At 31.9% G+C, this 16,915-nt stretch overlaps 1 protein-coding gene and 1 long non-coding RNA gene across 2 annotated transcripts in view; one reads left to right on the top strand and one right to left on the bottom strand.

Annotated features, from left to right (window-relative positions):
* The first annotated feature begins 6,120 nt into the window (after positions 1 to 6,120).
* Positions 6,121 to 6,757, top strand: LOC136990859 (uncharacterized). Its single transcript, XR_010883121.1, has 3 exons — positions 6,121 to 6,132; positions 6,316 to 6,401; positions 6,508 to 6,757. It is a non-coding gene; the product is annotated as an uncharacterized lncRNA (long non-coding RNA).
* A 6,620-nt stretch (positions 6,758 to 13,377) lies between these two features.
* LOC136968113 (rap1 GTPase-GDP dissociation stimulator 1-like) overlaps positions 13,378 to 16,915 on the bottom strand; it is a 31,740-nt gene continuing 28,202 nt past the window's right edge. Inside the window, exon 15 of the mRNA XM_067262064.1 lies at positions 13,378 to 14,655. Coding sequence (XP_067118165.1) covers positions 14,534 to 14,655 — 122 coding nt within the window. The 3' untranslated portion in view covers positions 13,378 to 14,533. The remainder of the gene's footprint in view (positions 14,656 to 16,915) is intronic.

The raw sequence follows: 16,915 nt of genomic DNA on the forward strand, positions 1-16,915 counted from the left end.
TTCGTTTCTTAATCTTTAACCCAAGATATTACACGAAATAGACACTAACACAAATATGTAGACAGGACGTACGACTTTTTCCCCAGTTTTTATTTTACCTTTTAGAGTTAGGAGGTCTCAATACACCGAGATCAGTAAAAAACCCAACCCGGAGAGTCAAATTTCACACGATTACAATACTTTTCATTGGTATGTTATTACAGCTAGGAAAGTAAAATATCGAATACAACGTATCTATCAATATACAATTAGTTTTCACATCTGCTTGAAAAATTTCCATGTGAAATCTTTTTGAGATTAGAAAATACTTCGACCCTTAAGTTGCCGATAAGTGTGAAGAATTTTAACTGCAGATGCAATTCGTTACTTTCTACGATTTAATGAAATCTCTATAAAAAAAGTCTTAACGGCGATTAATGCAACACAATTAGGGAAGCAATGGCAATGACTGAACAACCATATTTCTACTTGTAATTATAGTAATAACGTAGAGATATTTGCAATCTTTTGTTGCAAACTTTAAAATTATTTTAAAACAAAATCCAATTAAATTTTATAATTTATAACGAAAATATAATATTGTCATACGAAACAATGTTTACTTATTCATTAGTATATGATATGTGAAGAAACTTTGATATTTTTTAATTGTAAATTATAGCAATAAATATGCTATAATTTACGTGTTTTATGTGTACACGGGTACTTAGAAAGACGATTTTGTGACTTTCGTGTTTCAAAATCCGCATGTCTTCAACCTTTCGAAATATAAAAAAAGCAACCTGTCAATTTTAAATATGTCGGCTCATTTTTTCGACATTGGATTCGAAGTCCGAAGAATCATCAGTGTGATGTTTCATTGTGTTTAATGTTGAAATTGAATTTGTAGATGATGTCTCTTCTTTCCATTATTTAAATCACAAATTAATTTATCTCTAATATAAGACTCGATGATTTTTTCACACCCTAATGTTAAAGGAAAACTATAATGTACAGGGAAAAGCCACTACTAATTTGAGGTGGAGAGCAGATATTTTAAATTAAATAAATTAAAAATTGCAGCCTGGCATTGTGAAGATGTCACAATAAATAATTACTCGTTAATGTTTATCATCAGCACAAGAGCAGAAGAAATATCTAGAAACTGCCTATAAGTATTAAAATCAATTAATATACCTGGTAATATGTTTCGATTTCTTTATTGCATATACAACTAATGGAAATTTCCAAGGGAGTATTATCATATACAACATAAGAATACATTTCTTTAAATAAATAACCGAATGGATAAACCACAAAACGTTAGTAATTGGTAGTGGCCTCACCGAAGAACTGGTCAGTTGCAGTTCTCCGGATATTTTTTCATCTTTCTAACACCTAATTTAAAAACCAGTGACGTAGCGTAGGTTTCTGCCGTCCGGGGCTGATGCCAAATATGTTGTCTTTCCCCTACAAAATATAAAGATAAAGTTTTCCAGAGCGAGGAAAATATTAAGCTGCAAAGAAATGTTTTTTCTCTCCAAAATTTAAAATTCTTACAAACTAGAAAACAAAATTTAATTGCGAAAACATGTTTTGAATTCTCATATTAATAAACTATTATCTAAAAACAGTATTACTACTTTAAGAAAATTTATTGTTAATCTAATTTATTGTTAATTTTATTGAAAAGAAATAACGAGTGAAATAATTATATATTACATTAGAAATAAAAATAGAACTTCTTTTTTATTATAAAATTTTATTTTCCTGCATAGCAAAATCTTTAATAGCACTATCAATATCGATTGCATCAGTCGTTTCTTGCTCAATAGCCAAAATAGCCAGATTAATCAATCTTAGTGTACTCGTTGTCGATCGTAAATAATTTTCGATTAACTTCAGTACAGAGAAGCTTCTCTCACAGCTGGCATTGCTTATGGCAATTGTGAGGAATATTCGAAGCAATATTATTATATTATTGGGTTGTTCGGAAAGAAATTTCGTTTTTTTTATTACTAGAGGAATTAAATGTATTTTTACCAATTTACCAATTACCAATTTTATTTTAAACCACATTTTCATTATGTACTTCGACAGCTGACATTTTAAGGCTTATTTGTAAAAAATTTCGTTTGATTCTGTACAATTGTTTTTTTTCAGTGACCCATCAAATATAGAAAATCGGAAGCATCATTTTCGGCATATTTTGCTTTTTTATAACTAAAAAATCAAAATGCTGTTCAAACAAGAAAAAAATTGTGGTACATGTTTGCAGATGATGTGTCGAGAGAAAGACAGTGCCAAAACTGGTTTACAAAATTGCGTTCTGGCAATTTTAATATCGAAGATACACCACATTCTGGATGGCCATTTGAAGCCAATGAAAACAAAATAAAGGTACTGATTGAAGCAATCTGCCGTATAACAACACGTGAAATCACTAAGAGATTAAATCTGTTAAACTGAACCGTTTATTATTACTTAAAACGAATTGGTTTCGTTTCAAAGCTCGATATTTGGGTTCCAATGTTATTAACGAGAGATGCTCTCTGTGGTTGGATTTTAAAGAAATTTTTTTGAGCTTTTACCAGACAATTTAACAATTGATTCGAAAGTGTACTGTCATCGAGTAAACAAATTGAGTAATATCATCAAACAGAAAAGGCCAGAATTGATCAACGAACAAAGTGTAGTGTTTTACCATGATAATGCCAAATTTCACACAAGTTTGGTAACTCGTCAGAAACTGTTATAGCTTAGATGGGATGTGTTATCGCACCAACCATATTCGCCAGATCGGGCACACTCAGATTATTACTTCTTCCGATCTATACAATTTTTTTAAAACTGTAAGACATTTACTTGAAATGACAATGTGAAAAATCACTTGGATCAGTTTTTTGTAAACAACGATCAAAATTTTTATGAATGTGAAATCATGCTACTACCAGAAACAATGACAACAGGTATTTGATCAAAATGGTCAATATATAATTCAATAAAATATTTATTTATTATAAGAATATTGCGTTTATTTTTCTATGGAAAAAAACGAAATTACTTTCCGAACAACCCAATAGATAAAGTAACTTCCAGTTTAAATTTCATAATAAATTTTAACAAATCTTCTCAACTCGTTTTCGTAGGACAAGTTCGTAGGACAAATAACATGTCCTACTCCGTCGTCAAAAATTTGCTTCGTCGTTATTCGTCTGGGAGATTCCATTAAAATGGCAAGGTCTTCACACAAATTTTTAGCCCTTTAAAGCACCCTCTACCAATTCCCCTCGTTTCTCTATGAGTAGCGTCTGCAACGCTGTTGTCCCCCTGTTTCTAAATAATTTTGGGCATCATTGACCTGGTGTAGTACAGGTTTACAGAGGTCCAAAAAACAGAAAAGAAAATGACTGCATTGCGACTAGCAAAGTTCCTGTGTCTGACCGTGTGTTCAAGCTTTCGTCTGCCACTGTCAGGTTTTCTAGAGTTGTCAAAATAACCTTATAATAGTTCCATGTCATATCTACTGCTTCAGCTCTTGAGCTCCATCGTGTATCCTGAATCCTTTTTAATATCTTCCCTGTAGCAGCAATTAGAATTTCCCAACGGTGTGTGGACACGGAAAAGAATGAATAACATCGTTCTAATGTACCGAAGAAAGTTACGGAATTCGTTTCAATTGAAGCAGCGAGCAAACAAACCAGGTTTAACGAATGGTTTGAGCAAGGTAAAAATTCGGCATTGAGATTTATGTCTTTCAGCCTTCGTTGCACTCCTGTATGCTTTCCAGCTACGCAGCAGCATTATCATACGCTTTGACCTCTGCAGTCCATTATATCAAGACCATCAGCTTTAAGCTTACTTAAAATCATGTCAGAAATGTCTTCAGCAGTTTTATTTTTTGTTTCAATGAAATCTATAAAAGATTCCACTACTTCGACTTTCTGATTTTCAATCTTTACGTATCGCATAACTTGACTTGTTTGATCTTTGTGTGAAATATCTGAAGCGCTATCGAATATAATGGAATAATAGCGAGGTTAAGACCGAAGTTTTAAACGCGAAAACGTGTACGTCGGACGTTCAGCGCCGCTTTCCCGTAAGTCTAGAAGTTTGACAATGGCGTTTGGAATGTCGAGCATGATTCCACTGACTTTCCAAACGCCATTTTCAAACTTCTAGACTTACGAGAAAGCGGCGCTGAACGTCCGACGTACACGTTTTCGCGTTTAAAACTTCGGCCTCAACCTCGCTAATATTTGGTCTTTTGTTGTTGACAGATAATTTGTTGGCGAACTTTATCTCCTAAAACTGCAATGAACTCATTTTCAATTTCGGGTGACATGCATATACGTGACTGAAATTTTTTGACCCATTCTCAATCTCACAAGGTGTTCTCGGAGTACTGGATCTATTTTGCAAGCAGATGCACCAGTTCTAAAATGTTACCTCTATTGCTCTGGTACTGTCCTCCCTGTGGCCACGAAAAGCCAAATTCTATTTTGCCAGGAATTTAATAATATCAAACATTCTAACAAGAATTTCTAGCCACTTTTTTTGTTTCTTTCGCCACAAATATTGCTTTTTTTTTTTTTTTTTTTTTTTTTTTTTAAATCAATAGTCTGTCCTTTTTGAAGTCTGTTTTCTAACTCCTTCCATTTGCAAAAATTTTGATTATGTTGAACACTTGGTTTGTGATTTGGAATGCTATAAAACTTCCGGACCTTGCTGCACAAGTAGCAATCTCGTGTTTTCATCTATATGTTCAGGCCATTTTCCGATATCATCTAAGTCCCTGTACTGCGAAGAAACCAATGCCAATGCTTTATCAGTCTCAGTCTCAGAGCTATCGAGAACTATATCTGAACATGCTAATATAGATTCCAACTTAGTAGACGTTGCTAGAATTTGATCTGGTGCAGCAATCTTCGCATCTACAACAAGAGGAGCACGTGAAGCTGAGTAACTCGAAGAATTAATTACAGGTACCGGGACATGTGTGTCACGTTCTTGCACTACTTCAGCTTCTTGGTTTTCAGCAGCAATAGTATCTGAAGAATTTACATCCGACGTTTTGAAAATAGGAACTTTCACATATTTTAGGTTAATTCAACGATAGTGATTTTGCCGCCCCCTACGCTACGCCACTGAAACTGCCAATATGGTGGTTCATGTTAATTGAAGGTTTTCGGTTTGTTCTTGCAATGGTTTGGATATATACTAGTAAACATTATTTATCTCTATGTTATTTATATAAAATTTTGGTAATTTTCTATCGTAACTTCCGATTTGGACCGGAAGCTTGTATACAGTAAATTGGGATCTCCTGCTCCTAAGCTTTCTTTCGATTTATTGTTTTATCATGTAACAATGATTTTGTAATTAAAGTAAATGATTTCGAAAACTCGCAATGTAACAATAACGATCATTAAAGATAAATCATGAAACGTATAGTAGGCCTACATGCTTAGGAATATAATGGCACTGGTCTTTAGGCACCCGAATTTATTATCAACATCCTGATGAATATAAAATGGAACAAAATAATAACTATAAACAGGGATCGCAAACTGGCGGCCCGCGGGCCGGACACAGCCCGTTAAGGCTTCATATCCGGCTCACACATTGATGATTGATTTAGTAAAAATCAATGTTTCTATCATGCGGGAATTATAACAAAAATTTCAAGCGTGTAACTGTTTACGTAAATCGTAAAGGCCTGGTAACAAAGAGCCTTTGCTAGTGCATTTTAAAAATTACAGTATGTTTAGGTTTACCGAATAATATTGAATACGGCCCGCGTTTAATATACACGTATTTGACTGGCTGCATGTTGCGTTTGAGTTCGAGACTCCTGCTATTAACAATAGACAATTAAAGTTATGATGCTAATTACATTACGACAGTAGTAACATGACATGTTAATTTAGGTATCAGTAACAGTAATATCAGCAGGATGATTTAACTTAACCTTTCTCTATTTTGAATTTTCAGCATAATGATTGTCGACATTTTTTTAACAATAAGCAAAAAATACAAAACGGACAATTTCATTGGTTACTTTATTCGTTACAGCGATGTCTGTGAAGATATAAATTGTCGTAGACATCGCTACAGTATCTACAGAAAACAAAGAAATCGTTTAATATTCACGTAAGTATTTGCTATTTCAGTGTTATTTTTAGAAAAATTGTTTTGGTTTCTACTTTAATTTCGAAGGTTATCGAAGTGAATGTTTTTCACTTGTTTAATCATAAGTTTATTTAATTTACAAGTAAATTATTTCGGGTATTTTATCATTTCATACAATATCAGAAAAAAATTTCTATTTTACAGAAATTCCTGGTGTATTACGTAAAACATAACAATGAAGGGGACAATTGTCTTCTTGTTAATAGTCGCTATTCTGTTCATCTTATACGGTAAGATCCGTAAGAAAATTAAGTTAATGTTAATTTACATAACCGATAATTGTGCTTAAGCATATCAAATTACAGACATTAATTATAATTATTTGTATTTTATCAGAACACTCGATGGTGACGGGATATCACGGATGCCCCGACAAACCGAAAGAGTGTGAGGACTTTTGCGCAGAGAAAGGTCTATCCGGACAATGTGAAGGAGATTTGTGCATTTGTTATTAGTGATGAAGAAACTTACACAGATAATAAAGTCTCTTTAAGCAATAACTGCTTACAAAAGAAAATAGAAATATACAAATATATCAACTATCTTAAGTCTTTAGCATTAATTAATGACGTCGACAGAATATTGAATAGAGTTTATTTAAGAATATGACTAGTTTTTGTCTTGATTGAATTTTTAAATCAATCAAGACAAAAACCTGAACTAATTCTATTTGCTGTTCTCGATACATCGTCTAATTGTATTTTACACAAATGTTTTTACAGAGTACAATATATAACTGCAGTATACTGGAATACTAAACATTGTAATATTCCATGCACAGGTGGAAAAATATATACAGGGTGATGCAATTCGCGGTTTTCAAGAACTATAGAGGGCGATGAATTTTTACAAAACGGCTACTTTATCTGGGTCGCTTGTATCTAGTAATGTAAAATTAATCATATATTACTGTCCGATATAATAATATATGCGGCTTGTAGCTGTTTATCGAGAAATTTTATAGTAGCAGAACAATTACTGCTAGCGGGATACGTCATTATGTGGTATCGAAACGAGCGAGCGAGATCGTTCTATAAATATTTGTGCCCTTTCTGTTAAAAAAAACATCAGCTTTGTCAACGCCACTGTCCCGGGGCCACCTTCGATCGACCATCAAAGAAACACATTGACGCCCAGGACGTCCGAACGGTTGATTGTCCTAAAGTTTGATCGATCCAAACTTTTCTTACGGAATGCGGTACGGCCATACGGTTACGATACGGAGTTTATAACTCGACCCTAAGTCGAATAGTAGCCTCGTGTTTTTTTTATTCTTGTTTCTAATAAACGGCCTGTTTCGCCAATATGTTTTTGAATTATAAAAATTATATTCCACTCTATAAACTGTTCCTACATTTTTGATTTAAGTTTCTAACCTCTCTTAAGTTTATTCCAAACACATCCTCTTTAAGATTCCAAAAAAACTTAAGTTTTTTTTGGAATATCTTAAATGGATGTGTTTTATACTGTTAAAATGTATAAAGTTATTATGAAATGTTTTAAACCACAGTAATTTATATTTTTATAATATAGTGGATTGTTATATATACCCATGGAAGAAAAGATAATAATATAGAAATAGAATTTTTAATATGTGCTCTTATATGATATGTAAGTGTTTGTATTGTAGAAATCTTTTTAAGTGATATTTAAATGTCGTGTCCTTTGATTACAATTTGTATATACATTTTCTTTCTTTTTTTTTTTTTTTTTTTTTAAACAGCACTGAAGAGGGGTTGGAAACTTAAACCAACCCGAAATGCATTTGTAGTTCAATTTTTGAAATAAAGCCGTAATTTTCTGACCGGAAAGCTGTGAGATCGTCTACCGAGAAAAATTTTTGGATTAAAAGATGCTATACAACGGAAATTGAATAAACAACAACTGTACTATATTATGTTTGTTACATTTTAAGTTTCTAAAGTGTTATAATAATAGTCAAAATATTTTGACTATTATTATAACACTTTATTTAAGAAAAATTAAGAAAACTTAATTTAAGAAAAATAGCAAGAGAGTTAACAGAAAATTCTAGTTGCTAATGGTAGATTTTAAATTGCAAATCATTAAAAGAAATATCTTCATATTGTATGTATAGAAAATTATTAATAGAACCACTAAAAATCAAGACACAAATGATAAAATAAATAAAGACAAAAACATTTTTATTATATAATTACCCTAAAACATTGTTCGCCCTATTAGGGGGAAGTGAGACAATGCTACAGCATACCACGGCTACATTGGCCGGCCACATTTTTTGTATGGAGAACAATAGGATCCCTAAGATAGCCATGAAATGGGTTCCCCTGGTGCTAAACGATCACGAGGACGCCCTAGGAATATTTGGCGTAGAAATTTTCTTCAAGATTAGAAGATGCTCAATATGACCTGGGAGAAAGTTGAAGGTATTGTGGGACTGAGCAATTAGCAAATGGTACCGATACGTCACGCCCATCCCTCCCATCTGTCAGTCTGGACTTTCTAAATATCGTTTACATTTCTCCCCTAATCTCAAACATCTTCACATCAAGTTGACAACGTTCAAGTTCTGTAACATGTACGAGGGTAGAATGATGTTTTGGTGCTTTGTTCCACTACAACTGGTTCGACATCATCTGATTCATCACTTAGTGTTAACATCATCCTTTCTACATGTTTGAGAATAGGCTATTCTCAATCATCACTGAAATACTAACGAACTTCTAACACATCATCTTTTAAAGGTTAATTCATCTTGTACTGTAATAGCTGCATACCTTCTATGATGCAACTGTAAGGATTTTTGCATCCCTTTTCCTCTAAATCCCCATACCTTAACATAACAAACACATGGTTAATTGGTTTGTTATGTTAAGGTTATGTTAAGAGATATTTAAGCAAGATCTAATGAATACTGATTTATGCACTTTATGTTCCTTTATTTAAGAATACCTTAAAATATCACAATAATTTTTAATATAACACTTGAAATTATACAAGATCTGCTGATATTAAAAATCCTCAGAAGAAACATACAATAGTCTTTTCTTTTGTACGAGGGTAATCCAAAAAGTAAGGTCTCCTAATTTTTTAAATACAAAGAAACGTTTATACAAAAATAAAGTTCATATCATTTTAAAGCTCGAACATTTATCTATTTTTCTACATAATCGCCATTTCGGTCGATGCATTTTTGTAGGCGCTGTAGCAGTTTTTGTATGCCCATGTCATGTTAAACCGATTGAAATTCATTGCCAATTGACGGAAGTGCGTGGCGAGTCGTGCATAGATATCAAAAACATCTTCAAATGGTATAAGGAGTTTGCAGCTGATCGTACTGAAATTCACGACGAAGAAAGAAGCGGGAGACCGTCAATTTGACAGTCGCGAAGGTTGAGCAAACCATGCGTGAAGATCGGCGAATCACTCTGGATGATCTCTGCAGTTTGGTTATTGGGCTTTCCCCAAGCACAATTCGTAGGATTTTAACGAAAAAGTTGTAATATCGGAAGGTGTGCGCAAGATAGGACCCGCGACGTGGCGGCGAGCAGGTATGACATGGGCATACAAAAACTGCTACAGCGCCTACAAAAATGAATCGACCGAAATGGCGATTAAGTAGAAAAATAAATAAATGTTCAAGCTTTAAAATGATATGAACTTTATTTTTGTATAAACGTTTCTTTATATTTAAAAAATTAGACCTTACTTTTGGGATTACCATCGTACTTCCTGGAATGTCGTCGTAAAGCGAGCAATAGTATTACCTGTAGCCGAGTGTCATAAATTGAGGTTACGTTCTTGAAAATAGTTTGAATTATATAACACCACACCGTAAAGACGAACAAAAATTGGAACATTTTATATGTCCAATGCCATATGTCATAATAGAAAATATAATGGCGTGTTATATATAGCTTCATGGGGCTCAGGCGAATTTGAATTAGTGGGCTCAACGTATCGTGTTGACTTCAGACATTTTTCTTCGAGGAATTTTTTTGGGGAAATATATTCTTATAAAAGATTTGTTTCGGGATCCTTGTTGGCGTAGGCCCCAGGAAATTGCTTTTTTCGCCCATAGAATAACGTGCCACTGAGAAAATATCAATCGTGCATCGGAGAGTCGTAGAGCCAGTACCCATTGTAGCAGAAAGGAACGTCTGTGACCTACTTTACTGAAGATATTAATTCCAGAAAATTCATATTATAAGTAATGTCTAGTGTATTTAGGTCAAATTGCAGTTGTCTTCCTTCCGTAAAGGTGTTTTCATTTTATATTTATAAGTTTTATATACAACGATAATGAATGTCAGACAAAACTCCAATTCTTCTCTACATCTTCGTATAGATAATTATTTAGTAATTTTTTCATGCTATTTAATTAAATGTTTCTTAAATTACACTTTCGAGAAAACCACGAGTTTACGGCAGAAAGTATCAGAGATAAAATAATAATTAATTATATTCAATTCGTTTTAGTTAATATTTAATGAATTAAAAATATTTTTACTTTTCACAATACCGTTTCCAATATTCTCACCTCGCATTTCTTGAAATTCACACTGAAAATCGCCCACGATTTTCTGTTTTAGATGCATTTTTCTTCCATTTTTTTAATATTTTCTGCTCCTATCCACAGATGTAATTGTATCCATTTTATCTTGAATGTTTCTTTTAAAAATATATAAAAATTTCATCCAGTAAATAAGCATTTTCAACAAGTAGACGGCACCAAACACCACAAACACTATACCAATCACAGCAAAAATGTAAGCATAAATGTCTATTGCCAAAAATAATTTTCTGCTACTGAAAATGTACATACTGGAAATTTACAGAAACAGAAAATATAGAAAAACTCGCTTCATCTTCCGAATTAAAATAGAAAGTGTAGACGATGATTTCACTGGAAACATCAACTTCGAGAATGAGGTTAATGTTGTTATTCCGCTTTCTGAAGGTCGAAGTTCATGAGGAAGTTGCGTTTAAAGTGTTTTATTTAAAAAATAACTTAGTTACTATACATAATAAATACGATTTACTTCAGAATGTTTTAAAATATCCTTCACAGTATGACATTATGATTTTGTAACTGTTATAAAACTAATGTATAAAAGAATTTTTTACAAAAAATTTAAAATATTTAAATATTGTTTAAAGTTTCGTAAAAATCTTATCAAAAATTAATTTCACACGTTATTCTTTCGTGACGTAACGCGATTGCGACCGTCGCACGCGACTGGCACCGTGTGAAGCGGTTTTCGTGACGATTCAGACATTTTATGCTGGCTTCATTAGGTGCAACGTGTGGTTGGCTTTTTTGAGTGTGGTGCAATTTATGCATCTTCCCAATAGGGTAGATATAGTGAAGAAACTATTTATATAAATTTATGCCCAATGATGCCACGTGATCCTTTTAAACAGGGAAGAGCATCTTTTGAAAAGCAACGTACTGTACAGTACCTGTACATTGGCTTAAGAAATGTGCTCAGAGGAGTATCCATACTGAAAAGTTGGCCTATGGGAATGTTTTTCTTTATCACGAATATGTTAATTTTTATTTGAACAAATTTGATGGTTTATTAATAAAAGTTATAATTGCTGATATAAACATAACGTAATATGCCAGATAATTATATTAATCAGTGAATATTACATATTATTGAAAATGTGTTAAATAATTTTACGTATACTATAACAAACTTGCATTTTTAGAATTAATTCAAATATTCAAGTATATTATACAATCATTTAATTGAAATTAAAACGACTTTTTCTCCTAAAGACAAGGAAATAAGTGAGCATTTAAAAACAGTACTTATACCAAGCTCTTAATAATTTTAGTTACTAATGAGGGGCCGTAAAATGTAAGTCGGCCCGAAATGCATCTATTTATGTAAAGCATAATTAATTGCTTTTGTTGCTTATAGATTGCACAAGTGAAAAAAATCATACCCGACGACCACAATGCATTTTATGTTGCAAGATAATTTTCAAACTGCAGGGACAGTCTTGACATCTTGAAGTTTTGCCAGGAAAGTTAAAACACTTAGTTATTGCAGTAAATGTAATTAAGCATTCATCCTTGATATACCTTTATCATCGTATCTTTCTTTTTGCGAGGAAATCGATGCTAATCATATTGCACTTCTTTATCAAACCAAAATCAGGTGGCTTTCCAGGAACTTATACTAAACGGGGTAGTTGAAATGCATCAGGAAATTATATAGTTTCTTACTAGCCAAAAGTGTGAATTAGATAAAGGCTTCGACTTGTCTTTTTAGCAGATATATTCAGCCACCAGAATGAATTAAGTATACCAATGCAAGGATTTGATAAGAACAACCTTGCATTGATATCATTTAGTTTTAATTTTACAATAAATTTTTTTTATTGAAAAACTAAAATTTGGAAATGTCGAGTTTAAAATGGAAATTTTGCAAACTTTCCTGGATGCAATCATTCTGGAAAATGAGAAAACTGCAGTATATGCATTTTCAACAATTGAGCGAATCATTTCACGGATATTTTTCCACGGGAGATATTGGCAAATTTCAGAAATGCTACTGAATCCGGTAGCATCTTGATCTAAATTCGATGGCCGACGGCTATTTAATACGATCTTATTGAAATATGAGCAAAAAACACATATTCAAATGGAGTTGAAAAATTGGACTTTGATCCACAGCTGGCAAAAGCAGCATTGTAGAAACTTCTAATATTTACCACTATCTTCCTATGTGAAGTGGAATTTTCATCACTTTTGCTTATGTAAACAAAAGCCAGAAATCACTGAATGCAATGACTTATGGTAATGCAGCCCTTTCAACAAAAAAGTTCTGCTTCAAATACATTATCATCAATAAGCAACAATCTAGCAATTAGACTGAGATATTGTTTTTATGTATATGTATGTATTTTTCAATAAATGTAAAAGTCGGAACACAATTTTCAAAGAGGTGTCAATCACTGAAAAGCTTAAGAAACAATGTTTTAAGTGGATCATCAGAGACTTTGGTATCTTTAAGTCTGACTGTACTAATAACTTTTTATAGTCAATATTTTAGAACTATCCTTAAAGTTTATACTCAGAATATTTTGAATTTTCACCATTATTACTGACAAGAATAGTACGATATATTCTAAAGTAAAGGCATTAAAATTAATACCTGTTTCTTACCAAATGTAAAGAAGGTTAAACAACAAAAAAATCTTTGATTGAAACTTTATTATTGAAAGAAAAACTAAATATCATTTAATACAATTAAGATAATCTGAAAATTTATATTTGTATATATATTTATATATATGAATATATTAATAAGAACATTTATTTTCTATATATATATTTTTTCTTTTCTTTAAATAATTAAACTGCAACATCTCATGCAGTAGAAAATATTCTACATTCTATCTTTTGATTACAACATGAATAAATTTATTTACACTGTGCAGCAATTTTATTATGCTTTGTTTCAAGCTGGCAAGGATATACAACTCTCTATAATCTCTCACAATGTACAATTTTCTGAAATTCTAACATTTATAATGTATATAACGTGATGAGAGTTGCATTTCATAACGCTCGTGTTTTCTTTTTATATATGTATAAAATTATATCTAGAAATTTTTTGATGTCCCGACTTCCTACTCCAGTCGGCAAATCGTGGCATCAAACAGTTTTTTAAGTCTTGGCCGCAGAGATGTCGGATTCACATCTAAAATTGATTAAATGGTTTGGACCATGACGGTTGATCACAGAAGTTAGAAATGCACGACGTACAAAGAGTATAATTATAAAATGACAATCTTAGAGATTCTAAAAGAATTACGAATATCAAAAGATCTGTTTTGTATAACATTTAAAAAAACATATAAAAAAAGGAGATTAAAATTTAGAAATTGACTTTAGACAGTTATAAATCGTTTTCCGAGAAAAGAGACGGAAAAGCTGAATATCAAGTGAGATAAGACTGCAAACGAATACATTTTCACAATGTTAAAGTAGTTTTTAAAATTAAAATATACACTCCAACATTTATAAATTTAAAGCACCATACAAATAAAACAACTTTGGCTCATCTTTGGAATGTGTATATAAAAATAATCTCTACAAGAGGAATTTTTTTTTTTGGTAAACTAAAAAATGGAAATGTTCAAAATTTGTTAACATGACTAGTATGAGTTTTATAGGGAATGCTTCTAATCACTACATCTATACACTAATAATTTTGGTATGAGTATTTGAAATGGCATTTTGAATTTATAAGAGAATATAAATAAAATTTTTATAATTATATATAAACATATTTTCGGCACCAAAAATAAAGTTAGCACCTATCTGTTAATAAATATAAATTTATGATATACAAGGCTTTGCTTAAGATTCTAAAATCTGAAGAATATTCTTGGCTTGCTTGGATATGTCTTCATTAGAATTTTCTGAAATGAGCTGGATTGATGATTTGATATCACTCCACTTCAACAGTTCTTCTTTCAAATCTATAAGAAAAAGTAATTATTAGCATTAAACAGCAGCATTGCCCCATTTTAAATATATTTCTTTATAATCTTTAAGATAACACTATAACTAACCATCTTAAAAAGCCTTGTTTTATGCACGGGTTGCTTACCAATAGGTACCAAATAAAATAAAATTGTGTTAGTATGTGCTCCACCCCATGTAATCTCAGATGATTGCCTAGACACTTATGAAATCTCTGTTCACTGGAGAATATAGTGAACACACATACTAAATTCATGATACATTAAATTTTATTGTAATTTTCTAAAGAATTCATAACTTCATATTTTGTGCAAAATGAGCACAAAATGTTAGGGATTTTGGCTCTAGGTGTTACTCAGATAAATCATTGTTCACAACAAACATAATTGTTACTTTCAGCAGCTATTATACACATAATTTAGCAGTACTATAATAATATTTTTAAGTGTAAAGTAAATTATAAAAATTGTTTTTTTAATAAAAAAAAAACCTTAGCACAAAAATTTTTATATTTCTGGCATCCAAATACACTTAAGTCATCTGTAACTTACATTTTCCCACTTGAGTTGCTTTTAACAAGTTCATGTTGAGAATTAATAACTACCTACTATCCCAAAATAAATGATTGGAGAGTGAATTGTTGATTCTTTAGAATATTACCATCATAAACTTAAGCAACCATTTATATTAAGTAAAACTTTTAAAACAAATTTTGTTTTCACAATACTGAATAACATTTTAGTCAGATGTTTATTACACTATAAGAACATTATTTGAGAAAAATACATTCAAATCAGGATATTTACCACAGAGTAGTTTTCCATGTTCAGAATGTTAGAAGCTAGAGAAACACAGTTTGCTGACTTTGAAAAATCAGATAAAGTGGCACTAGATGTGTTATGCATTGATAAGATTGTCTTTTGGAGGAATTAATAAAAAGCCATTCTCTAAACATAGTTGTATATGATGTTAAAATATCAAGCCTTTCCTTAAATTTCACTGAACAAATAAGATTGTTTTAATATTCATAAAATAAGTAGGTAAAGCATTTAACATCATGATTGCATGCATTAGATTTTTCTAGGCTGAGTTTCTTCTCTTGGAATTGTTCCTCCTCAACTTTGTCATCACTCTCAGAATTTGAACAAACTCCTTCAGACAGTTATCCATTAATACTGTTGCTTATAAACCAATTACAGTCCGTAAAGAAATTATAAACTCAAGACAAATTTTTCTGTGTTTTAATTTCTTTTCATTCACAGTCAATTGTTACAGTATGAGATGATTTTAATTAGTCTTAAGAATATATAATGAAATAAAACAAGTCTTTGTATTGTATCATTTTAATAAACAATCAAAAATTTGAATTGTTACAATTTTTTGTTGTAAACAATTTATAAACTCAAGGGTGAAAACTGATTATTACCGTTGAATGGAACAATCCACTATGTATGTATTTATGTAAATTAGTATGTGTAACATTTTGGGTGAGTCTAAGAATTCAAACTAATAAAGTGAAAAAATGCCAAGGGGAGTAACCTTAACTGAAAGTGAAATACGAAAAATCTATTTTGTTAAGGGAAAAGGATGGCCAACTCGTAAAATTGCTTTAAAACTTGGAAGATCTCAAACTGCAGTACAAAACGTACTAAAAAAGGTACTACAATTATAGCAAAATTAAACATACAGGACGAAAACCAAGTCTGCAGCCTCGTGACCATAGCCGCATTGCTAGTCTTGCAACAAATGAATCATTGTCTACTCATGAGATAGCTGCAGTTTTACCAATTCCAGTGTCCCACCAAACTGTGTGGAAAAGCTTGAGAAAGAATAAAACAATAAACTTTATGAAAGTGAAGTCCAAACCAAAGCTAACAGAGTTACATCGGTCAACAAGGCTGCAATGGGCAAAAGATCATGTTACCTGGACAACTGAATGGAAAAAAAATAGTTTTCTCAGATGAGAAAAAGTTTAATCTGGATGGCCCGGATGGCCAAGCATATTATTGGCACGATACAAGAAAGAATCCCAGGGTCAAATTCAGTAGACAACAAGGTGGAGGTTCAGTAATGATCTGGGCAGCAATCGGATATGAAGGGAAAACAGATTTGGCATTTATTAATGGGTGAATGAATTCTGAGATGTACCAAGCTATGTTATATGAACATCTAATCCCATTTGGTCCTCTCATTGGTGGTCAAGAGTGGATCTATCAACAGGACAATGCATCTGTCACAAGTCAGCCAGTACTACAA

The sequence above is a fragment of the Centruroides vittatus genome, unplaced genomic scaffold (assembly GCF_030686945.1).
Source record: "Centruroides vittatus isolate TY-2023 unplaced genomic scaffold, ASM3068694v2 contig_1032, whole genome shotgun sequence".
Taxonomy (NCBI): Eukaryota; Metazoa; Arthropoda; class Arachnida; order Scorpiones; family Buthidae; genus Centruroides; species Centruroides vittatus.